General features: G+C 42.0%; 1 protein-coding gene across 11 annotated transcripts in view; it reads left to right on the forward strand.

The window, feature by feature from the left end:
• The window catches only part of ERC2 (ELKS/RAB6-interacting/CAST family member 2), a 1,404,232-nt gene that overhangs the window by 1,049,267 nt on the left and 327,528 nt on the right, over positions 1–27,437 (forward strand). Inside the window, exon 20 of one of the 11 annotated variants that reach the window (XM_073592271.1) lies at positions 27,086–27,151. The exons of the other annotated variants lie outside the window; for them this stretch is intronic. Within the exon in view, the coding sequence (XP_073448372.1) occupies positions 27,086–27,112 (27 nt within the window). The 3' untranslated portion in view covers positions 27,113–27,151. The remainder of the gene's footprint in view (positions 1–27,085; positions 27,152–27,437) is intronic. 11 annotated transcript variants of the gene reach the window in all.

Genomic DNA, 27,437 nt, shown 5'->3' on the forward strand with positions numbered 1-27,437 from the left:
TTATTATTTTTATTATACAGGATTTATATAGCGCCAACAGTTTGCGAAGCACTTTACAACATCAGGACAGACAGTACAGTTACAATACAATGTGATACAAGAAGAATCAGAGGGCCCTGCTCCTTAGAGCTTACAATCTAGGAGGGAGGGTCAAGTGACACAAAAGGTAATAGCTGTGGGAGAATAAGCTGATTCAGAAAGTAAAGTACAGTTGTTGGCTGGGGCAAAATAGGCTGCTCTGAAGAGAAGGGTTTTCAGGGATCGCCTAAAAGCAAACAGAGTAGGAGATAGCCAGACAGATTGGCATAGGGAGTTCCATAGGATGGGAGAGGCTTAGAAAAAGTCCTGGAGGCGAGCATGGGAGCTTGAGAGCAGGATGTCTTGGGAGGAATGAAGAGAACATGTTGGTATTTTGATACAAGGTTAGTGATGTAGCTGGGGGCCGAGTTGTCGATGGCTTTGTAAGTTGTTGTTAGTATTTTGAATGTAATTCATTGGGTGAGTGGAAGCCAGCGGAGGGATTGACAGAGAGGAGTAGCAGACACTGAACGGTTGGTAAGGTGGATGAGCCTGACAGCAGCATTCATGATTGACTGAAGGGGGTATAGCCTATGTAAAGGTAATCCAGTGACGAGGGAGTTGCAATAGTCAAGGTGAGAAATGACCAGGGAGTGAACTAGGCGCTTTGTGGTAGCGTTTTTTAGGAAGGGTTCATTTTGGAGATGTTGAGGAGGTTGGGGTGGACAGTGATCGAATGTGGGGCTGAAAAAAGAGCTCAGAGTCCATGATTACACCTAGCAACCTTGCATGCAGGGATGGGTTGATAGTTGTGCCATCGATCTTGAAAGAGAAATCAGGGGAAGAGGCACATGGGGAGGAAATGTTGTGAGCTTGGTTTTGGGTAGATTGAGTTTGAGGAAGCAGTGTCACATTCAGGCTCATATCTCTATTTTTACAGTATGTTAAATATAATACATATGTTAAAACTAGGGTGTGGATCTCCATAGGATATTTGCAGAATTTAAACAAGCACAGGACTGCTTCAGCTTTAAGCAGATTGCCATTTTTTTTTTTTACAAAAAATAAGAACAAGAGATAAAATTGGTAAGATTGGCCTGAAGACACAAAAAAGTAGGCATACAGGGAACACTGATGGAAGAATTTACTCTCAGTAAAACAGAAAAATAAGGGGATAATGCAGAATTTCTTTTCATCCTCATCCTAAGGTAAGCAATGATAAAAAATAACAGATAGCCCTATAAGCAACATAATAATTTGGGAAGTATATATAGTATACCTGTGATATTGTGCTAATGTAATGGTAGTTCTTGGTGGAATGTAGTAGATCTATAGAAACAAGTGACTGCCTTTTGCACCCTCCTAGAAAACCCACAATCTCCGGAGCTTCTTAAGTCATTGCACCAAGGAGATATTATGACAGAATACAAAAAGCCCTGACTGGATCACATTTAGCTAATGCACTGGGTATCATAAAAAAACTATTTCCAGAAAATATTTGTTTTCACCTTTTTTCAGCTTTGTTTTTGCATCTTGGTGCTGCTGAATTCCTCCGGCATCTTTGCAGCCAGTTACATCATCATTGGCTGGGCATCATTGCTCTTGGTTGGTTCCCAATAGGGACAACAGCAGACATGCCTGTGTAGTGAGCATCAGCACCAACACATATCTTGTACACCAGAAATACATGTGACTGGTTGACAAAGCAGAATAGCAATTGGGAAACAGGAAGTGTCACTCCATGCCTAGACAAGGCTTTGATGGCAGGTATATTGGTTATTATTGTAATGAAAGCAGCAGATTTAAAAAATATTAAACATGTATTGCCATTAACATGTCATAAATTATACGAGATTTTAGTAATGGTTACATATACTTTAACCAAAAAAAGTTTTCAAGGAGGTTGAAAAATCCTTATTTAGTTTATAACAAGCACAGTGGGTTTAGTTTCACATTTCTTTTTCATTCATCAGCTGTATTATACACCATATAATTTATACAAAATGTGTTTGTTAAAGCGTAACTAAAGGCAAAACGTTTTTCTGTTCATTTTGGATAGAGTAAGGGAGGGTTTTAACCACAGTCTTTTTTTTTTTTTTTTTTTTTTTTTTTTGCTATTTGTGTAGCATAGGGGAGATTTTTCATCACTTCCTGTCCCATAGCCAAAACAGGAAGTTGGAGGAAATCCCTCCAAAGTGAGGGAATTCCATGGTGTTACCAGGGTCCCCATTGGAAGATTTCCTCTCTATTAATGTTCTGGTGTCAATCCAAAATTTAGAATTTCCTTTTACTTTAATTTTCGATGAGTACACCTTTGGTGGCGATGTCCCAGGATATGTAAATTTTAAATCAAAATAGTTGACATTATACATGAAATTACAAAAGGAAATCTTTCAAGATCATCAGAAGTTGCTCCTTTTCAAACATTTGATGTGAGTTTCCCTAAGCATACCTAATGCTTGATTTCCTATAATCCTTGCCGATAGAATAACTATTGCGCGTTGTTGGAATCAATCAGTAATAACATTTGATTATGTCATGCAAAAGTTGAACTGGGTCATGATCAACGATAAAATAACTTGCATATTACATAACCACCTAGCTAATTTTGAAAATACGTGGCGACCTTGGCTACAATATTCATCTATAAATACGAGAGATATGTGATTCTCTTTCTTTCTTTCTTTCTTTCTTTCTTTCTTTCTTTCTTTCTTTCTTTCTTTCTTTCTTTCTTTCTTTCTTTCTTTCTTTCTTTCTTCCTTTTTTCCTCTCTTCTGATCAGTGGCAGCTGGTGCTAAAAATGTTTGGGGGGGGGGGGCGCAAGCAAACCGAAAAATTTAAATGGTGAAATCACTCATCATGCTCCCCCCTCTAGGTCCGCACTCACCAGAGAGCACGTTGCGTTCCACTGGGCGAGAAGCCGGAAACCAGAAGTGATGCGATTGTGAATATTGATTTGCTAAATTCAAAAGTGCGAGGGTTTGGGGCGAAACAAGCCAAGTAGAGCTCAGCCTCAAATCACGTGCTGTTCAAAAGTTTACAGACCTAATAAACACCCATTAGTCCAGCGCCCCGCACAGTTCACACACATATGAACGAAATACAATTTATATTTTCTTTATTTTTTAATAAATGATAATATGACCAACAGCTTTTAACATAACAGGTGTTCTAATCCCTCTCTACTCTATCCAAAACTAAAAATAAAAAAGTTTTGCCTTCAGTTACACTTTAAATGATGCTATATATCTTCATTGTAATTGTGAAAGGACTAATATCTTATATCTTACATGTATTCTGGTCTTGTGTAATTATAAGGTGCTGGCAACAAACTCTTTGTCGATTGGGTGGATTTAATATTCCATTTAGCCCTGAAGTATGTTTATAGCTGTGATAAGGGTTTATGTACAGTGGACTCATCCAAGAACTCTATTTCGCCTGCTTCTTTTTTATGCCAGAAAAGCAATTCTCGTACACTGGAAAGACTCTTACACACCGGATATACAGTTCTGCATTTAAATTGCAAGTAACATCCTTCCTAAATATAAGCAAGTATATTTAAGCCAAGTGTGTCCGGCCAAGTTTTTAAAAGTATGGCATCCGTGGCTAACAGCGGATTTGGCAATGTCTGTTTGATGACCATGCCTTGGATTCATAATACTGATAGATCTTTCCACTCCAACACAACTTTTTCAGGGTTTTGTCACAAAAATCTAAACATCTAATTTTTAGAGTCACTGTTATGCATGTAGTAGAGACCTGGTTACTACCAAAAGCAGTGGTGGAGCACAATCAATTTAAAGTAAACCTGCTTGAAAAAAAAAAGCTTCTGCTGTGTATCAGGAGGTAATCTACAATGTCTAAGCTTACATTAATGGCTGCTGTCATCTGCCCTGACTCTACTGCCTCCCCATCTCAGTAACATCCTCTCCTGCAGTGCAGTTTGTGCTGTTTGAGTGACCAATTATCAAGCCTGACTTTTATGAACAGGAGTTTGTGTCTTCAGGTGAAGGTAGAAGTTTATATTTAAACAAATAAATAGTTACAAGGCCTCTTCTATAGTCCATAAAAAGAAATAAAAAATAAAATAAAATAAAAGAAACAGTAGAGAATGGTCAAAACCCCTGCCAGCTTTTATTTTTTATTTCTTTGCTGTTTTTGTACCTTTGGAGAGACTTCCCACAACTTCCTGCCTCTTTCCAAAGTAAATAAGTGGTAAGTGTAACCAGAACAGGTGTCCCCATTGGAAGATTTGCCATCTAATCTCTGTTTTGGTGACAACTGTAAAATCTTGGATTTCCCATCACTTTCACAGAGTCCCGGTGTGGAACAAGGCATGGTAAGTCAGTAATTGGGAAAAGAACAGCTGTCGAGGGACCACATGAAATACTGGTGACTTGTCCCTTGTCATCTGCTGGTCTTTTTTGGGCACAGATTTTAGGGTTCATGTCCTCTTTAAGGGCTAGAGTCATTCCAGAATGTAAGAGAGCCCTGTACACAGAAATGTCACTCGACAACCTGATCATGCTGCACTAATGAAAAAAAAATGTAACGCATTCTACCACAAGTAAGTTGCAAAGGCTAGAATTCCTGTTCTGCACTGGATTGGTACTTTATTCCCAATGCGCCATGTTTCCTTACTCCCCCGGTGTCTGTCTGAAAACCATGTAGACAATTTAACATGCTAATAATTCCCTCATTGTCTGTTTTGCTGCTCTGTTGTTGAAACGGGTTAAGTAGTGGCTGTTCAGTTACATCCGTAGATATATCATAAGCCAGCCAGAGGAAAATCAAATTAGAATGGTTTAGAAGAAAATACTTTGTATGTCTTTCCTATTGCATTTGTAAATTCAGATAATCCGCCTCTGTCATCATGAAGTCTCAGCAAGAAAAAGCAAATGTGTGTAATACTGTGTCCTATCAAGTATGCAGCTTTGTCTAGTGCAGTTACCATATAGAAATAAATTGTATCTGATGAGCTTAACTGTATGCGGACATTGTTCATATACAGTGTTAACTATTGATTGCAATGACTGACATCTCCTGCGCATTTCAAAAAGATACTTTAGGATTCATTTATTTGATAGCGGATAATCTCAGACCTGCCCACTCTTGCAAAGTAACCCTCCCTTGTAATTCACATGTATAGTGACAGTGCGTTTCAAGATGTGACATCTGCCAATTACTAGGGAGGTAATCCTCCAACTTTAATTTTATTGATAAGCTCTGTATTTAAGGTAACACTCTACTTGTTTGAAAAAAGAAATCCCTTAGAAAAATGCTGACCCTTTTTGTAGAGGCACGCACTTGTCTAAATTTTTTATTGGAGAAATCCCTACCCCTATAATAAACCCACTGTGACCCAAAGGTAACCTTACAACTGCCCAATGCTTAACTCATCAATGCCAACCTTCAACTCTTAAGCCTAATACACACAAGCTGAATGTTAGGCGACATCAGCCAGTTCAATAAAAACCGTCCACCTTTCAGCTCGTGTGCATGGCAGCTCGTCCAATAGAAGTCGGCCGTTTGATCAGCATGCTGATGGATGAGAGCGGTTACCAGAGTTTTCTGGCCGGGGGGGGGGGGTCGCCCCCTGTCAGAACACAATAGCACATCATGGGAGATCACTATACTAACTTCAGATCGTTAGAACAGAGGCTGCTGTCAGGTTTTTTTTCTTTAAACCTGCTGGGTTGAACAAAGGAAAAAAATAGTGGTGTGTACCAGGCTTTAAGCTGTAAGACCTGGCCTCAATGTGGTAATGCTCTAAGGTCATAACTATGTTGCAGTGGCCAAACACCCACCCCTTACCCCCCTCCTCCATACTTCCCTCTGCCCTCCCTCTTTTATTTTTTTTGTTTCCCCTTTTTTCCTCTCTTCCGTATTTGGATCCTGCTCCTGCCCCATTGCCTTCTCCCTTCTCACCCCCTCACCCCTACTTAAAGTGTAAGTAAACCCTCCTATCGTTTTCAGCCAAGGAAGCTGCCATCTTTGCCTTTGTTTAATCTACAACTGCCATAATGCTTCACATGTGATCAGTTATGACACCAGCCATTGGATGGCTTGACAGTTTGGTTGAGATCACAACCAATGGGAGTGTTACATTTCCGGCACAAGCCGGAAATGAAACAGTTTTATGGATGGGTTTACTTCCACTTTAACTCTCCCACCCCAATTCCTTTCAAACATACTCTTACCCTTAACCCCGCACATAAAACAGAAATAAAAGATTGAACACCAGCCCATCCTATGATAGGCAACAGCTTAACCTCTCTAGGTCATAATGAGTTGGGAGAGACATCCTTATTTTTCATTTTTTACAAATGTTTATTTTTACATGTTTGAAACTTTATGTTTTGGACTTTGTTTTACTGTTTTAATGTCTTTTCTCACTCATAATGAATGTTCCCGCCTGTATATATTTGTCTACTGGTGCTTTAAATGAAGAATGAAAAAAATCCCCACTAGATTAACGATAGGCATTGAAATGATTATAGGAAATGTTACTGCATAGTCTTGCCTTCTTTTTTTTTCTGAAGATATTGATGCCGGCCTTACCATGCCCTTTCCCAAACTGACTGCTAAGTAAGGATCTGCATTCATTATGACCACCTGAACAGTCTCTGTGTTGTAAGAAAGAACTGTGTTGGAGCGGCATCACTATTCCTTTATTCTTAGGATTCTTTGAAAACATCTCACCAAAATAAAACTTACCATTGTGCAGTAAGCCAATCACACAAACAGGAATTTACATTTCTGAGAGTATTCTGTTCACAAACGTGGAACAGTTTCTGGGATATACAGTATGTGGTTGCAAGGAAGCAACATTCATATTTTAAACCTGAACTCTGGGAATTACACAAAAAAACACCCTCCCATATTCCCCCACACTGCAAATGTTAAATGCTCATTATGTGTATGGGGAGCTCATCTCTGGCACTCTGGGTTGTGGGCAAGCCGTCATCATCCTCATACAGTGCAGGGCTATTGGTCCTGTATTGTATGCGATGACATCATTGTGCAACTGCTGGCTATAGGGGCTTAGAGAAGAGGCTTACTAGTTACATAACATGGAGGAAGCCCACTGGAAGGAGAAGTATGATAAGTATTACAGCTTAGTTCTCTACCCCTCGACTTAACAAACATATAACTATTGCAGTGTGGGGCTCCCTGCTGCAATTATGTTTTTTGTATAATTCCCAGAGTTCAGATTTAAGACAACAAAATAGTAAGTGCTAGTTTGCATTCCTCTTAAATTCAGTTTCTGAATCCTACAATGATGTTTTTAGCATTTGTAGGATGCTCATCAGTGTCTTTCAGTTCCTTTTAGCATATTTGAGCTTTTAAAAAAAGTGTATTTAAAGCTCAAACATCTTCCTTATGGGGATTTCCTGTGTCCTAAAAATACTATTCCACGTCCTGCCTGTTTAATGCGTGTTAGGCCAAGAAGTGAGAGGTAACCCCCACCCCACCCCCCCAAAAGAGGCAGAGATTAGAACCTCTGGAAATTAAGAAAAAGTGGTGAAGAAAAAAAACCTATGCCATTCTTCTAGACGGAGAAAATGGAGCAGATTCTGCTCCTAATTATTGTAGTATTAAATGTTGCACATTTTCTACCCTAATGCACCCTAGGGAGCCTATAAAACAGACTACTATAATTTTTTTGTTCCTCTATGTGCAAAAAAATACATACAATTCTGTTTTTCACCACTTCTGGTCCTAAAGCGCTACTTCCCCATACTTTTAGGTACAGTATTAGAGTGAATGCCCTAATTGCATGCTCAAGCTGCACTGTCAATCAAATCACTCACATGGAGGAGGGAGGAGCAGGGGAGTAGCTTTACATCCTATGGACACAGGCAAGAGAAAGAGGAGATGTATGTAGTGCCAGTGGGAATGCGTACACAAAGGGATCTCCAGTGAAACCTGTAAAAGGTAGTGGAGACACTACCTGTAAAAGGTAGTGAAACCTGTAAAAGGTAGTGGAGACACCTTAAAACCCAAACCAGAGAGAACATTTTCAGATAGGGAAAGAAAAGCAGCTCAAAACAGAGAGACACACAGTACTGACGATAAGTGCTGAAGTCTGCAGCACTATGGGCATTTTAATTGTAAAGGGTTGTACAGCAGCACTGGGAATGAGTCATGGGTATCAGGTACATTTCCCTGATATTTGAGTTGTGGTCCCTTAAAGGGGGACAGTTATGGAAACATTTGCTTCTCAGGGGCTCTCACCTGTGTAGGATGAGGTGTTCTGGGGGAAGTTTGGCTAGAGAGGACTGATTTCCGGTACTCTCTGGATTGATAAGTCTTTATTAGGGACCCAAAATTTCAGAGGTTGGAGGAGTTTTGAGTGGGAAGAATCTCAAAACTATGACTACAAGGGCTGGGGTTAAGCCCCAGACAAGGGAGACAAGAAAGGCAGCAAGGGGAAATCAGCACTTGTGTCAGTGAGGCAGTGTGGAGCTCACAAGCTGTAAGCAAGGGTGAACACTCTTGGGAACTGAGACACATGTTGCTGAACCCCGTGGCCTGCCCGACACCCTGGTGTGGGGGGGGGGAGTTTACTGGAACCTATCTCCTATAATTCCCCCTGCAGCAGCTGAAAGCTGGCGGGAAGGAGAGGAGGGAAGCAGGCAGAGCTGTGGAGGGGGTGGGGCACACAGGGGGGCCCGAGCAGCAGATTAAATCTGATTATGGACAGGAGGGGCTGATCGCGTAACGGGAAGGGGCCATTACAGGAACAAATCCTCTGTATGGCTCTCCCTGTATCAGCTGAAAGCTGGGGGGAGGGAGAGGGGGAGAAGCAGGCTTTCAGGTGTTGCAGGGAGAGCCATACAGGGTATCGGTTCCTGTAATTGCCTCCGTGGCAATGGATTCCAAGCAGAAGCAACGTGCCTTCATTGAGTTCTTGACAAAGAAGAGACACAGGCTGTCCAACATTCACCAATGGCTACAGAATGTTTAGGGAGATGACACCATTGACAAGAAGAGTGTCTTGTCATTGGTGACTGTTGTCAATGATGTCATCTCCGTAAACATTCTGTAGCCTTCTGTGGATGTGGACAGCCTGCACCCTGCACTACTTCATCCAAAAAAAATTGCTATAGAGGAAGAGTTACTCTACCAACATGCAAGTTAACAAAAAAGTTAAGGCCGCCTTTATCATGCTTCTAGCTTCCCAGGGTCCCCAGTGAATACTTTTTGATTGATGCCATGGTTTGGCCAACAGCTCTGAAATGTGGAAGTATGATTGTTCTGTCCTCTACTACCTAAATCAGCACAATTCTAAATAAACATGTGTTTCAAATACAATTTTTTTACTGGAGTTGATTTACTGATATTCTCTTGTTTTGGCCTTACATTTGACTCTTGTCTCATTATAGTAAGCTTAGTAAATATTGGAGGAACAAGGGTGGGCAGGAGAACATGTTCCAAAATAAAATACAAACCAGAATTTGGACTAGAGAGGAAGTATCATCCGCAGATTATCAAGGAATGCTTTTTCTACTTTTTAATTTTTTTCCATTCTCCCTTATTCTTTTTTAAAGTCTCACTTGTGGGATAGCTGAGCAGTGAGAAAGTGTTACATTTATTTTAACCTTTTGAACCTTCCTCTTTCTTCCAGAAGACACCCACTGTGGAATAGGCCACAGGACTTAAGTTGAGCAAAAACCGGATTAGCTTTGTAAAGAAAAATATTGGCTCAGAAAGGGTTGTAGGAATGGGATGTTGTTTTAAGCGATATTATATAAATTATCGTTGTCCAATATTTTAGTCTTGTTCCCTGTGGCTTTGAGGAGCTATTTCTAAACTTGATGTGAATGTTGTGTGATGAATAGATACTTTATGAGCTTAACAGCTGAAATGGGTGCATGACAGCTTTATATAGCATGTAATATGTGTACATTTTTGCATAACAGAATCTATGGATGGTTTATGCCTTAATGTGTTTCGACTAGCCAAAAAAGAGAGTGGAGAGGAGTTAGAGCCCCTGTCAGGTTTTTATTGCTGTCTTGGTGACAAAAGGCAGAGAGGGCAATGGCCAGTTCAAAAGTTTATAATTGTCATAGGGAAAGGAGCCGAAGAGAAACCTTCTAATGGGGACAGCTTTTCTGGGGACAGTTGTCTAAGGCTAGCCATATAAACTGTTTTCATCTGTATTATTACTCTGGCATGTCGATGCAAACTTTTACATAAAGAATAAAAAATAAAAAAATTAAGAATTCTCTTCATTGCTGAAAGAGAGAAATAAATAGATTCCACCAGCCAAACTAAACAGTGTGGATGGAAGAATCTCCACTACCAGCTATTGCATTTTGACAACTTAAGCATCAGCAGCTGTCTCAGTACTCGAACAATGACTTAATTTAATAGGATGCAGTCACTATTCGCCTGACAATTTTCCACCCAGCTCCTTCAATTTGTTAACAGGGGAACCCACTACTTGATTATCGGCCGATTCAGCAGAAATTGGACAAAGTCAAACTATGTGTGCCCACCTTAAGAGAGAATTTACCATCATTTTTGGAAGATTCCATCTCGCTTCCTCTTCTGGGGCAGGAAATAAGGGAATATCTTCCCAATAGGACACAGAAAACAATGACAAAAAACCCCAGCAGAAGTAATAACCATTCCCCACTCTTTTTGAAACAAACAAAATAAGTTTTTGAGTAGAGAAAAAAAAATTGTATTCTGTAGGCACAGGGTTGAACGGTAAAACTCCAGCAAGCAGCATGGGAACACAGGCATCTAGCACTCCTAAATGTGTTAACTGCAGAAGAGCTTCTCACAGTGTGCATTGGAAGCTGCAGCAAGTCAAATAGAACCTGCCTCATTTCCTAGCTAGAGGATTTCCAGCATCATCTAGCACAGGGGTAGGCAACCTTGGCCCTCCAGCTATGGTGAAACTACAAGTCCCATGAGACATTGCAAGACCGTGACAGTCACAGGCATGACTCCTAGAGGCAGAGGAATGATGGAACTTGTAGTTTCACCACAGCTGGAGTACCGAGGTTACCTACCCCTGATCTAGAACATGAGTGCTCAACCTTTGGAAGAATACTGGCCAAAATGAAATGGTTCGGAATTTTTATTTTTTTATATTAACTAGCATATAGAATATTTTAACCCCTTTGTGCTGGCACCTCCCGGCCCTTTAAGAGGTTTCAGATGCCGGTAGGAGGGGCGGGGTTTATGATCATGTGACTGCGGAGAATGCCTGTCACTGCACTCACATGATCGGAAAGCTCCCAATCACAGGTAGCAATCGTAAGCTTTCCGTTAGCCACCGGCAACTGTGCCTGGTGTGTGCTCTTGGCACATCTGCATTCACACCAATGCACCCAAATATGCGGCGGCTTGGCACCAAGGCCCACCCACTGAGAGTCTGCATGTAAGGGGTTAAACAACAATCATAATCATCATTTTCTGTGGGACTAATCCCTGTTGGATGTTTACCCACTATTTAATCACAAAAATCTAATTTTTAACAACCAGATAACTATTAATCCCACTCCCATGTGACCAGACAAAAAAGCTCTGAACCAGTGTGGCAGCCTTCACAATATCAAGGTCTTTGAAGCCATTAAATTGCCAAAACAAGGATGGTGGACAATCTAAACAAAAAACAACAGACCAAGGAAGGGCATGCCCTAGTAGTGCAATAAACGTCCTTATTAAGCAAGGATAAAATGACAAATAATGCACTTACATGTTCCCAGGATGACACCAAGCTCATCACACCACTGTGAAAATCCATCTTCAGAACCCCTGCATGGATGCCACTAGATACATATTACACTAGGTTAAAGCCTACGCTCCCCCCCCCCCCCCCCCCATGTGTGTATTACAAAAAAAAAAGAAGAGCAGGGAGCCAGATGCAAAAGCGGCTTGTGTATGACAGCCGCCAGGATTATGGAGGACTGGCCATCATTTAAAAGAGCGGCATGATACTGTGGGGGTTGCCATAGGTTGGAGGTCATGGGCCACATCAGACGGCTCTGCAGACCACAGGTTGAGCATGAATGATTTAGCACTATCCTCCCCAGCCTTACTGTCCCTGGCCTTCCCCTTTCATTCACTAAACGTCAGTTCTTTCATGGAGTCTCAGGATCACATGTGGGTGTTACCTAGGGTAGTCTGAAATTCAAAAGCAGTCTGCCTGGGTTTTTCCATGCCTCCAGACTAATACCTGCACATGAAGGCATTTTGATTTTTGCATAACTTCTCCAAAGGACCAGCCCACTGCCTGAATCAGGGATAAGGGTTTCTGAGATGATACTTAATCAGGGTGCTGTGATCTTTTCAAGAAACTATGTACAGTGCCCTACTTGCCCCTTCCACCATCCATGGTTCGACTGCAATCCATAGAGAAGCATAGAGACCCAGAGAGAAGCACTGTAGACCAACAAATTTAAACTTTCATTAGCATGTTACATAGTTGGAAGCAGAGGGACCAGGGAAGGCAAAATACAAGCTAATTACACTTCAGCTTCAAACACATACAGTTTTTACCAATTATATAGAAAAGAAATGTAGAAAAAACAGTCATTAGGCCAGGAGGAACATTTGCCTTAGCTTTGTGTTTTGGAGCCTTGTTAAAAGGAGGGGCAGAAATCATGGTTTCATTCTCCTGTTTTTCATCCAGATAACCTATAGAATTCTTGCTTATGCATAAGGAAACTATATATAATGTTTTATCATTACTTATTTAAATTGTGTCTACTTATTTTTTAACAATTTTATAAAGGCCTCATACCCATGGGCATACTACAGTGTGCACCCTTGGAGGGCTGTTTTTACCCACACATGCACAGGTGTTCCATGCACCCCCAGGCAGGCATTCCCATTCATGTCAATTGGAAGACAGCGGCTGCTCCTAATCTGACATCTGTGTGGGTGCGGGTGCATGGTCCTGAATGCACACATCTATATTCATGCTTATGCACCGCACCCACACCAATGTCAGTATGGGAGCAGTAACTGTGTTTTTGCAGCTACTATGACTTGAATGGGACTACATGGGGATGCATGGAACATCTGTGCATCCCCAGGCGGGTAAACATGGCCTTTCCATGGGTGTATGTTGTAGCCAAACTGGAAAATTTTACATTATTTGTATAGAATATTTTATGCTCCAATGGGCTGAGAAAAGAGTAGGGTGAGCTTCGACTCCTTCTGCTGTATGAACATGGGGTTATGAACAGCTATATGTGGTGATAGTTTCCACTGTGATCCTTGCTTGTAATATACTGTATAAGTCCACCCTATTTTTATGGTTTTGGAGGTTTTATTTCAACTATGTACAATAAATATGTATTTTTTTAACTGACAAAATGTTGTGTCTAAATCTATGTGGCACATGAAAACGTCCCAGTCTTTTGAAAATATAGTTAAAGTGATACTAAAGTCTAATTTTTTTTGTTAAAAATAACAAACATGTTATACTTACCTGCTCTGTACAGTGGTTTTCCACAGAGCAGCCCAGATCCTTCTCTTCTGGGCTCCTGGCCCCTCCCTCCTGTTGAGTTCCTGTTGAGTTCCCCCACAGCAAGCAGCTTGCTATGGGGGGCACCCGAGCCGAGCCGCAGCTCTGTGTCCATTTAGACACCTCACTGACTTTGATTGAAAGCAGCAGGATCCAATGGTGCCATGCTACTGTCTCAGCCGATAGGGAGGGGAGTCCTGGACGGCCGAGTCTCTCGTGCAACATGCTGGATCTAGATGGACCTTGGGTAAGTATTAGGGGGCTAAAGAGGGCTGCTGCAGACAGAAGAGTTTAAATCTTACAGTATAGAATGCAAGATAAAAAACCTTCTGCCTTTACAACAACTTTTCTAAATTTTGGGGATGTGTTTACATTGATTTTACACAGCTAGTGTTGGCTGTTCACTTTCTGACTGCATCAGTCTATCTGAAAATTCATATTGGACCTATATACAGTGTGGAAAAGGGTTGTGTCCATGTTCTCACTCATTTAGCTGTGTGTGTAATTTAAACGCTAGATTTTGAGGTCTGTTCCCAACAGGGACTATTCACAGCAAAGAGGTAAAGGCAACCTGACTAAAAGAATAACATAGCCTAGAGCTCCCCTTGGTGGCTGCAAGTGGTAACGTTAAAAAATGTATAGAGTGTTTCCAGACAAAAAAAGGAAAAATGTGTTTAGTAGTTCTAAACATAATAGAGAAAATCTATACAAAATGCTATATACTGCTGGTTCCGGCGCCACATGTGAAGGAGCTCGGAACAGCGGCTCTGGGAGAACCTGCATATAAATACGGTCCCATCGGCCTGGGGATGGCATCCAATCCTACCATTTTCACCACATTCCTGCGACCATCGTGCATGGACAGGTTTGGCCATCATGGCCCCGCAGCTACGGCCACAGCCACTCACCAAGTCCTCTCCCTGCCAAGCTCACACGCAGCCATGGTGGATGCAGGGGAAATGTCTTCCATTCCGAGCCCCGCTGAACACATACCCGCGGCTCCCTCCATCCAAGAGGAACAATATGCATGACTGGCTCAGCCCTCCTTTCACCCACAATCACAGCGGCAGTTGACAGGGCAATTGCAGCAGGCATCACCCAGCACAAGAAAGAGCTAGATCATCCAAAGCGTCTGTCTGAAGTGGAACACCGCTTATCAGACTTGGAGGATGAAATGCAGAGCTCCCATACCACTGAACAGCAAAATCAAACCACACAGCAGTATATTTTGGATAAGCTCAAAGACCTTGAAAACCGCTCCAGACGTAATAATTTAAGGGTCATAGGACTCCCTGAATCTTATAATGCATAATCATTACATGATATTTGTGCCCAACGCATCCTGACTGCTTTGGGTATCACCTCACCCTCTAACCCCGTACTATGGAAAGAGCACACCGTCTGGGAGCCCCCTCAAATGTCAGACGCTCCCCACGCCCTGTGATAGTCCGCTATCTTAATTACATCAACAGAGCCATTATCCTGAAATCCTTTGGCAACTCTAAATCTCTTCAACTTGACAGCCACAAACTACTTCTCTTTGCGGACTATTCACAAGAAGTCTCACGTAGACAAAAAGCTTTCCACCCAATCTGCGCAGCACTCTACCAAAAAGGAGTAAAATTCACACTGGCATATCCAGCGATCCTTCGCTTCACAGATTCATCAGGAGATCCGAAATCCTTCTCACATCCAGAAGAAGCTTCTCACTACATGAAAACCTATGGATACTTCTACCACACCAGCTCCCTCCCACCTGGATCCCAAAGAACAGCGCAGTCCAAGGAAGGACACTCCTAAGAGACTCCGTCTCTCCAATGCCTCAGGCCGTTACAAACCTCGCTGAATTCTGCACGTTCGAGTGTGAACTACACTCGCAGATCCAATTTCATAATCCCCCACGCTCTGATTTCCTATGCTATCCCCCACAGTACTAGTTGTTCTTTTCTTAATGTTCTTAGGTTACTTCCATTGACAGTGCACAGCCTTATCGAGGGATGAACATCCAGCATAGCCTGATGGCGACCTAAGGCTCTCGTTAACCATTATCTCCCCTCACCGATAGCCCCTGATGGGTGGCTCGAAATGAAGCAATGGGCGTAGAACATCATTCTCTGGTAACGCTGTTCGTTGGTGTGTGTACCACATGTGGAAAAAGGCAAAGTTCAGGCTTCATACATTATGTTTCCTTTTGTTGTCACCCACAGACCCATGTTGGGTCATATTCCTCCCTAAACCCTCTTCTCCAAGACACAAACTCCCCCTAATAGACCACACACTTTCAGGTGATCCCCCAGTGGTTAAACACATACTTCTTTCCAGCTCTCTACTGAGATATCCAACTCTGCTGGACAAACCTCCACCCCACAAAACCCTATTATGAAAGTTGTCTCCTGGAATGTCAAGGAATTGTGCTCCACTCAAAAATGCATGGCGGTCCTTCGACATCTAAAACACCTCAAAGCTGATGTCGCGATACTCCAGGAGACACACTTGACAACAGCAGACTTCACCCGCAAACTCTGGGTAGGCCAGATCTTTGGGTCACCAGCTGTTAAAGGGAAGGCTGGAGTCCTTATCCTTATCCACAAATGACTCCCTTGTGAGGTCCTCTTCACGCAAACAAATTACAAGGGATGAATCCTCATAGTTAAACTAAAAACCTCTACACAGGAATGGGCTATACCTAATGTCTATGTCCCCAATTCTCCTCCCAAACAATTCCTCCAACATCTAGCATCTCTCCTGACTTCCTACATACATCTCCCCCTCTGGGGGAGGTGTGAGGCAATTTTAATTCAGTACTCAACTACCAAGAGGATAAATCACTGCTCCCCTGCCTCGGCCCCCTCAAGCTCCCCCTCCCTCTTGTTGAACTTCACAGAAAGCCTTAACTTAGTCGATCTGTGGAGACTTTCGAATCCTGATGGGAGAAGAGAGTTTACCTTCTTTTCTCCTCCACATAACATCCTTGTCCAGGATCGATTATACCTTTGGTAATGCTGCCCTTCTAGAACAAGACCCCCATATACATGAAATAGCCATATCTGACCACGCCCCAATATCGGTAGACCTTTCAGGTTTCATCACCTCAAACTCCGTCAAAATCTGGCGTTTTCCATCTTCCCTAGCCCATGATCCAAAACTCCAAACGATCATTCCAGACACTTGGGCTGGCTATACAGCTACCAACTCAGCACACATAGACAAACTTACTATGGGATGCTGGGAACGGGGTAAAATTAGTTCCTACGCCAAAGCCTACAAAAAAAGGGTCACCAGAGAATACTGTGAGGCGAGCAATGCCTTGCGTTTAGCCCAGTCACAACTATCTCAACATGACTCTCTTGAGAGTAGGACACAATAGGAAGTTTTCCTCTTAATGGGATTTTAAAGGGCGGAAGTCTCAAAAAAGTCTCTCTCTTGAGAGTAGGAAGTCCTGGCGTGACCCCAAAAGCCGTTTCGATTTGTGGACAGAGGCACAGGAAACAATGCACCAGTCTCTCCTAGACTTGCAATACTATAAATACGGCAATAAAGCAGGAAAACTTTTGGCCCGTTTTATGCAAAGTCCCTCACACTCCCACTCACATAGCGGCCCTGAAAGACAAATCAAGTAACCTCGTCACATCCCCCAAGTACATCAACAACGTCCTAGAAAGGTTCTATGCAAACCTCTATGGACCTTACTCCATTTATGAGAATACAGCAAAAGACTTCTTAGATAAAATTTCGCTCCCTACCATCGATGACGCCCACCTCGCTCAACTCAATGGCCGAAATTCAATAGATTAAATCACAGATGCAATCAAATCCCTATCTACTGGTAAAGCCCCAGGCCCCGATGGTTACACATCAGAATTTTACAAACTCTCTACAGACACTATATAGCCCACCCTAGCTTCAGTTTTCCAAAAAATACTTGATGTAAACCCCTACCTTCCCTCAGGATTCCTAGCACACATTAAACTGATACCCAAACAAGGGAAAGATCCCGTGGAACCTGGCTCCTACCGCCAAATATCCCTGCTAAACATTGACACAAAACTTCTGTCTAAAATAATGGCGAACAGACTGGCTTCAACTATGCCAACCCTCATTCACCCGTTGCAAGCAGGCTTTACCCAAGGAAGATCTGCCACCTCCAGTGTAAGGAAGGTCCTTGCAGTCTTAGAACACGCGAGAGACAAATTTTGCTCCCTACCATCGATGATGCCCACCTCGCTCAACTCAATGCCCGGATTTCAATAGATGAAATCACAGATGCAATCAAATCCCTATCTACTGGTAAAGCCCCAGGCCCCAATGGTTATTTTATCTTAATTTTACAAACTCTCTACAGACACTATATCGCCCACCCTAGCTTCAGTTTTCCAAAAAATACTCGATGGAAACCCCTACCTTCCCTCAGGATTCCTAACACACATTAAACTGATACCCAAACAAGGGAAAGATCCCACTGGCTCCTACCACCAAATATCTCTGCTAAACATTGACACAAAACTTCTATCTAAAATAATGGCGAACAGACTGGCTTCAACTATGCCAACCCTCATCCACCCTTCACAAGCAGGCTTTACCCAAGGAAGATCTGCCACCTCCAATGTAAGGAAGGTCCTCACAGTCTTAGAACATGCAAGAGCCAACCCGGACAAGGATACTGCCATTGTCACCCTTAAAGCCGAAAAGGTCTTTGACAATGTCAGTTTCCACTTGCTGAAAATGGTCCTCACAAAATTTGGTTTCTCAGGCCCTTTTCTCCATCTGATCACCGCCATGTATCTCGCCCCCTCTGCAAACGTCATTGCAGCAGGCCTTATCTCCAACACCATTCATCTACATAAAGGCACATGTCAAGGGTGCCCCCTTTCGCCCCTACTAATCAACCTCGCACTCGAACTCCTAGCCCGTTACCTACTTTTCCATTCAGAGCTGCATGGGGTCAGAGTGGGCTCCCAGGAGCTACAGATTACCTTATTTACAGACGACATACTAATATTTACCAAGTCAGCAAGTAGATATTCTCCATATCCACTAAATCTTCATGCGCTTTAGGACATGTACGGGCCTAAGAATTAACTTCCCCAGCAGCGAAATACTACCCCTATTTTGTACTCGCCCCCCTCCCTGGGCTCTATCTTCCCTGTAGTCACAAACCATATTACCTACTTCGGAATTAAAATTGGTAAAACACCATCCTCCCTTTATTAACGCAACTATTCCCCCGTCTTCGCCAAAATCATAGCTGAAATGTAAAACTGGGTAAATCTCCCTCTCTCACTCTTCGGTAGTTGCCACTTGTACAAAATGGTAAGCTTCCCGAAACTCCTTTACGCCCTACAGACCATCCCCTTAATACTAAAGCACAAAGATCTACAAACACTCCAGAAAACCCTTAATAATTTTTTATGGCAGGGTCGTCGTAGTCAGATTTATATTCACAAGTATTACCTCCCTAAACATGAAGGGGGGGCCAATCTGCCGAACATGAGACTCTACAACCTGTCCTGTCTCTTGAGAGGGGGTTTAGACTGGTTGACACAAACCTCTAGGTACTCTAACTTCGAATTAGAATCTTAGATGGTGAGCCCCTATGGCCTGCCAGCCTTGCTGCATTGTGGGATCAGATCTCTTCCACCATCACTAAGGCAAAATCTTTTAATAAGAGACACTGTGCTAGCTTGGAGAGAGCTTAGGAAGAAAATGGGGCAATCTCTCCCGCCATCTACCTATTCCCAAGCACCCTCTTTTCCCACAAGCACAGCAACACATGGCCTTGGACTTCACAGGGTTTGACTAATTTCGCACAATTATTTGACTTCTCCTCAGGCAAACCCCTCCCCTTTCCCCAGTTAGCCCAGAGGTATAACCTACCCCCACATCACCTAATCCATACCCAACAAGCAATCAGCTTTGTGTGCAAAATATGCCCAGCCAGAGATTTGCGCTTTAAGACCTCTCTTATAGACTCTCTTGTGGATCTCCAAAGCCACAAAATTTCTCACCTGTGTAAACCATTGAACTCCTTACTCACAAAACCAGTGCACTCTGCTGCAGCAACATCATGGAACAAAGACTTCCTCTGCTCTGAGACAAAACACTGCATCCTAGTCGGATACGACACTACCTGCTCTTTTATAGCGAACGGATTCTGGCGTGAGCAGCAATACAAGATTATGCATAGGGCATATATCCCCCACTTGAGGCAAGCTCAATATCCTTATCCCCTATGCAATGACCACAGGCCCTCCCTGCTACACAGGCTCTGGTCATGCCCCCTCATCTCATATTTTTGGGACCAACTTGAGTTATTTGCTGCCACGGTTACTGGACTCCAACCTCGTAAGGATATATACTCTCTACTTTTTGGCTCATGGGACATCCCTTCTCCCGATCAACCGAGAATGCAAACCCAAATTATTTAACACAACAAAGCATGGCTGACCACATGCTACATGGCAGCCAGAAGAGCCATCCTTAAACAATGGACTTTATCCTCCCCTCCTGCCATCAAAGATGTTAAAAATTACCTGCTAAACTTACTGCTGTAAGAAAAACTAGACCTGGTCCTTTCTCATTTCCAAACAACACTCAAATTCAATTCCAAGTGGGGCCTATACATAGCTAGAGTGCTACCGGACCACAAAAATTTATCTTTAAAGGATTACCTGACTGCCACCAACACCCCCAAAAACTCCCTCATCTCCAGCTAAAGGCGCAAATAAAGCCTCGCTAGTATATAAGGAACACTGCCCTCCTGAACTTCATACTCTTCTAAAATTAGCCGTTTTTCTGTTTCCTTCTCCTAAAGATTTCTGCTATTCATGATCGTAATGGCACCTTCTACTATATAACATTGATAGATCATCTAAAATAGCACCACACTTCCGTGTGATCACCTCATGATTTTTCTGCATATTTTATGGCTGTCTGGCATATCTGAGCTAAGTGATAGCTCAATTCCTGAAAAACATAGCTTGGATTACCCCCCCCCTGTCTTCAACCCCCCCCCCCAACCCCCCCCCCCCCCTTTTCTAGCCTACCACAATTAGTCCAATGACTTGTTACATTGCAATTGTTTTTTTGTTTTACCTCTGTGTAATTGCTTTCTTTTGGCTTTATATAACAAAGAGAACTGCCAATAAATTATCTTTAAAAAAATGCTATATAAGTCCTTTGTCATAACTATAGGTAATTAAAAATGCCTTATTTTAGGATGTAATGAAATGAAAGAAGTGTGACACACATTTTTGTATTTAGAAGTAGTCTGGCAATCAAAAGCAGCCATCCTTCAAACATTCATAAGATCCACGCATGTTGAATTATATTTGCTTCACTTTTGGACTCTTGGAATATTCCACTTTAATACAGAGCACGCTGACATATTTTCCCAACATCTGTTTTATAATATCCATTGACATGAGGGAGCTGTTGTATGCGAGGAGCGGTAACACCAGTGGTACTGGCGGCAGATCGAGAGAGACTCTTGGTGCTGTCTGCTTCAATCATAATTAATAACGGCTCAGTGTATTTAGCGGTTGGGTTCCGTGCAGAGCTAGTATCCGAGAACTGTGTTGTCCTGAATAATATTCAGCAGGAGATCAGGTTTGTTGAAAGAATATACGCAGTATATAGGTTCATTCAGTAAGGCAAGAGAGATGTAAAACTTGCAGTAACCTAATGTGGCCAATCCACAACCAGCCTTTACTGATCTGCAGAAAAAAAGAGCAGCGCCGCTCTAAGGGTAGTAATGTGTATAAAAGACTTTAATAATGTTTAAAATATGCACTCACATTTAGGCTAATAAAAACGGGCATGTAGTGTTACTCTTTAACATCATGAGATCACATCCGGTGGACCGCTGGGCTGTGGAGGAGTCATTCCCCGGCCACTTCCATTGGCGACCGAAGCTCTGAGGTATGTAGTTCCATCAGACAGTGCGTCAGCTGGTCCGTGGGTGGAGATGACAGATACTGGAGAGCCGGGGGGGGGGCGTGGCCGTATCGCTCGAGTTCGGAGCATGCGTGCTCCTTCATCATGCTCCGAACACGAGTGCTATGGCCACGCCCCCCGACTCCCCAGCATCTGTCATCTCCACCCACGGACCTGGCGGAACTACATACCTCGGAGCTTCAGACGCCACCGGAAGCAGCTGGGGAATTACTCCTTCACAGCCCAGCGGTCCACCGGATGTGATCTCATGATGTTAACCGCTTCAGCCCCGGAAGATTTTACCCCCTTCCTGACCAGATCGTTTTTTGCTATTCGGTACTGCGTCGCTTTAATCGACAATTGCACAGTCGTGCGACGTGTCTCCCAAACAAAATTGACATCCTTTTTTCCCCACAAATAGAGCTTTCTTTTGGTGGCATTTGATCGCCTCTGCGATTTTTTTTTTTTGCACGATAAACAAAATAAGAGCGTCAATTTTGAAAAAAACGCATTATTTTTTACATTTTGCTATAATAAATATCCCCCAAAAATATATAAAAAAAAAATTTTTTTCCTCAGTTTAGGCCGATCGTATTCTTCTACATATTTTTGGTAAAAAAAAAATCGCAATAAGCATTTATTGATTGGTTTGCGCAAAAGTTATAGCGTTTACAAAATAGGGGATAGTTTTATGGCATTTTTATTAATAATTTTTTTTTTTACTAGTAATGGCGGCGATCAGCGATTTTTATTGTGACTGCGACATTATGGCGGACATGTCAGACATTTTTGACACATTTTTGAGACTATTGTCATTTATACAGCAATCAGTGCTATAAAAATGCACTGATTCCTGTGTAAATGACACTGGCAGTGAAGGGGTTAACCACTAGGGGGCAGGAAGGGGTTAAGTCAGTACTAGGGAGTGATTACTAACTGTAGGGGGGATGGGCTAGCAGTGTCACTACACTGATCACTGCTCCCGATGACAGGGAGCAGAGATCAGTGACACTTGTCACTAGGCAGAACGGGGAGATGCTGTTTACATCAGCATCTCCCCGTTCGTCCTCTCCGTGAGGTGATCGCGGGTATCCCCGCGGCGATCGAGTCCGCGGGACCCGTGACCCGACTCACAGAGCTCCCGGCCGGCGGCGCACGCGCAATGGCACGGCGGGGAATTCAAATGGACGTACCTGTAAGTCCATTTGCCCAGCCGTGCCATTCTGCCGACGTACATCGGCTTGCGCCGGTGGGGATGGGGTGAAAGAGTAACACTACATGCCTGTTTTTATCAGCCTAAATGTGAGTGCATATTTTAAATATTATTAAAGTCTTTTATACACATTACTACCCTTAGAGTGGCGCTGCTCTTTTTTTCTGCTTGTCTTCCCCACAGAGTCCCTTCTGCTCTGAGAAGCCGGCTGCCGCCTACCCCATCCATCTGAACCTAGTACTGTAGGTCTAACGACCACCTCAACGGTTTGCCGCTTGCAAACACCACACTTCCTGATCCACACCACTGTCCCATTTTTCATTTCAATAGTAGCACCTGCCAGCGCTCCATTTCCTATTTGTTCAAGCCTTTACTAATCTGACTTCCATATACCGATAACTGATTGACTGTTGTGGGTTGCTGAACATTGCTCATCATTATTTGCTCTTTTGTTGTCCAATTATCATTTTCAGTTTTCAACATAAATATTCTCTGTAGATGTTGGACTTTTGTAAAGATTACAAGCCTTGAAAATAAAAAAGATTTCTTGGAAAACAAGTTTTTGTCTTGATGTTTAAATTATTACAGGCTTCTCTTTAGCCTGACATCTTGGTTTGATGTTTAAAGGTGTAGAGGGACTGAACCTTTTTGGGCCCCAGCAATAAAGTTGATGTTGTCCCCCCATCCCTTCTCCCTGGAACGCCTGTAAAGTTTCACAGAGACTTATGCAACAGAATAAGACTTCACAGAAAAACATATGGTGTGCTAGCAGTGGGGAATGTCTTAGCCGAATGTGTAAATGTACACTGCGTCATAGGATAGTATCTTAGCACACTATATGGTGATAGGAAAAACCTTAGGAGAGTCTAAAACAAATTTGTACACAGGTACATAGCACAGCAGCAGCACAGTATGAGATAATAAAGGACATCACCACAGCAAAGTACATTATGTTGTGGTTAAAATGCATTATCACAAAACAGTACTGTACAGTATATAGTGGTAGAGGTGATCATTAAACTATATCACAGTATAATGGTACTATACAAATATTGTATTACATCACACCACATAATAAAGTGATATTGCAGATCACAGGATATTATAAAACTTAAAACTACCATATATGATTTTACAGGACATCATAGGACAACACATTGGCTTAGTGGTTAGCACTTGAAGCATCGGAGTCCTGGGGTTGAGTCCTGAATAACACACTCTTAGCATGGAGTTTGCATGTTCTCCCTGTGCTTGCATGGGTACTCCGGTTTCCTCCCATACTCCACAGACATGCTGGTATGTTAATTGGCCTCTGTCTAAAAAAAAAAAAAAAATTGATCCTTTGTCTTATACTTTGTCTAATGTGTAAGATGTTTCCACACGATTTGTATTCTTCTTTATAATTATTAATAAAATAAGATTAAACATAAAAAATTGACCCTAATAAGATATTCTATTGAGCATGCCCAAGATGGCTGACTCACCATCTGCTCCAAAAGCAGATAAACTGGTCTGAATGCCCAGGGAGCAAAGCAATATAGAAAATAAACTAAATAAAATAAGACTATATCATAGCACAGTGTATAATGATAGAAGACATCATAAGACTATATCACAGCACAGATTTTAGTGGTGAAGGACAAAACCACTGTATATGGTTGTAATGTATGATGTTCTTTGCTATACATGGTAGGGAATCTTATAAGACAAATATCACAGCACAGTATATAATGGTACAACATATCATATGCCAGCACATGATTTTACAAGAAAATCATGGGGCTTACCGTTCAAAGCCTTAAAGGAAGAGCTCCCCTTTTCTCTTCTAATGGCACGTACACACGACTGGTTTTGCCGTCGGAATAAACTCCGAGGGTTTCTCAGACGGAACTCCGACGGAATTCCTTTAAAGCGGTCTTGCCTACACACGGTCAAACCAAAGTCCGACCAAAGTCTGACCGTCTAGAACGCGGTGACGTACAGCACATATGATGGAACTAGAAAAAGGAAGTTCAATAGCTAGTAGTCAATAGCTTTCGTCTCGTACTTGCTTCAGAGCATGCGTCGTTTTTGGTCTGTCGGACCAGCATACAGACGAGCGGTTTTCCCGATAGGAATTGGTTCAGTCGGAAATATTTGGAACATGTTCTATTTCTAAGTCCGTCAGAATTTTCGAAGAAAAAGTCAGATGAGTCACACACACGATCGGAATAGACGACTTTTTCTGTCGGACATTCCGTTCGTGTGTACGCGGCATTATACTGATTCAGATTGGCTCATCGGCTATTATCATGTGCAATGTTTCTTGTGCTCATGGTATGTTTTCGCAATACGTTAAAAGTCAATACTTTGTCTTTTTTATGCCTTACAATACCATTATGATTATCACAGGGCAGTATAAGATCAATACATATGGCTGTACCGAACATCATAGGACCATGTCGTAGCACAGACAGTATATAGTAGAGCATCTAATAGATCAGAATAAGAGCATATATATTGTTAGATGACACCTTAGAGCAGGGATACGCAATTAGCGGACCTCTAGCTTTTGCAGAACTACAAGTCCCATGAGGCATAGAAAAACTCTGACAGCCACAAGTATGACACCCAGGGGCAGAGGCATGATGGGACTTGTAGTTTTGCAACAGCTGGAGGTCCGCTAATTGCATATCCCTGCCTTAGAGAGTATCAGAGCACAGTATTTATGGTATGTAATCATACAAGACCTCATCAGAAAGGTAAATAGCAAAATAAATATAATTATGAGAATTTGTTGAGAAAAGTATATGGGGTAGAGGATATTCTGGGATTGCACAGTATTTAGTAATACAGACTTAGGATGCAACAACCAGTGTTAACAGCCATCACAGACATATCACAGGTTAGTAGGTATAATATATTTTAATCCAGTATGACTTTTGGGAAGCACTTAATTGATGAATTATACTCCTGAATTGCTTGATTAGTTGCTTAGGTATGACATTTTATTATAGTAAGATTCAGGGTCTGGATATAGGGGGAAGCCTGGCCTTGTGTACACTTTTGGACAACATTTTCAATTTTTTCATTAAAAAAGAAGGTTACATGTGCCTATAGTTTTTGTATTTGCAATTTGATAAATGAATACAAGTAAATGTTGTAAGGAAATACCCTATAGTGGTCCCCGGTTATCACCTATTTCTTCTTTATATAATTTGTAAATTGTTATTTTGGACATTTTCACTTAGGGTGTACTCACTTTTGACATTAATGGCTGTGTGTTGAGTTATTTTGAGGGGACAGCAAATTTACACTGTTATACAAGCTGTACACTCACTACTTTACATTGTAGCAAAGTGTCATTTCTTCAGTGTTGTCACATGAAAAGATAGAATAAAATATTTACAAAAATGTGAGGGGTGTACTCACGTTTGTGAGATACTCTATAGTGGATTAAAAGCAACATATGACTGTATAATAACACAATATATAATAATACAGGGCCTTGTATGATTGACTGCAGCACACAGTATAAAAAAAGGATATCAAATCTTGTGTAGCTTCACCAGCCCCCAGCATGTAGTACAATAGAGCATGAAAGAACATTATCAAAGCACAGTATACAAAAATATAGGACATACAGCATTGTACATCTGTGTCTATGCACAGTAAATAATGTTACAGGACATCAAATGTCAATATCACTGCACAATACCTAGAAAAAAAGGACACCATAGGATCATATACCATATAGTGCTACAGGACCTTATAGGACTGCAAAGAGCAAAGTGTTAGGGTTCATTGTAGGATGACAATATGGCAACATTTATTTCCATTATTTCCTTTTTTTCTGTAAAATGTTGGCTATACAATACTATTGAGGATCTGAGCTAAAGGCTTTGCTGAATTGTTATACAATCTGGAGACGAGATGTCAAATGCCACATCTGCATTCTCCATCAGGTTGGCCCCTACTTGAAGACTCCTCTGGGATCAAGGCAGGGCACTAGTCATTAAACACAAGTTGGGATGGGAGATTTAAGGTTAAGTGTCTGTCAATGAGATCTTTATTACAAGGCTGCCCTCTCCTCACAACATATCTTCCCCAAAAGCCCTGCAGCGGATCGACAAGAAAGGAAACCTGTGCCTATAACACACACTTTAAGCCTTTTCTTCTTGGCTATACAGGTGTTTTCTTTTTATCTTGCACGCAACGTTCTATTCTCCTTCAAATAAATATCTCGGAAACCAAACCTGTAGTTTTAAAACATTATCGATCTTTGGAGGAAAAGATAGAAAACATTCTGTTTGTGTTGGGTAAAGAAGGGGAATGTCTTGTTTATTTACTGATGGTATTCGCACAATGAGTTTTTGTTTGTTTTTAATGTGTCTTTCTTCTCTACATTCCTATGCTAACACCTTGATGGATCTTCAAATGAATCCTTCCAGGATGATGAGGAGGGGATATGGGCATAACAGCTCCAGCAAACCAAAGTTCCAGTTTTATTTTAAGGGGTAAGAAAAAATTCAGATTTCCATGCAAGTTGCATGTATCATGTTTCATGAAACACACAACCTGGAAGTGCCATCCCATGCATGCTTTCAGTGATATTTTTGTGCCTATTGGGTTTGTTTGGATCCTTCCCACTTACGCTATAAGAATTTACTGGTAGAACTGCTATGAGTGCTGAGGGTGTAGGCTCCATGGGTCTACAAGATTGGATAGGGCCTGAGGTGCCTGAGGAAGATCTCAGTAAATCCTTATCAAGAAAGTTTTCCTGACAAACAGAACAATGTATGG

Source organism: Aquarana catesbeiana, linkage group LG07 (genome assembly GCF_042186555.1).
Source record: "Aquarana catesbeiana isolate 2022-GZ linkage group LG07, ASM4218655v1, whole genome shotgun sequence".
NCBI lineage: Eukaryota > Metazoa > Chordata > Amphibia > Anura > Ranidae > Aquarana > Aquarana catesbeiana.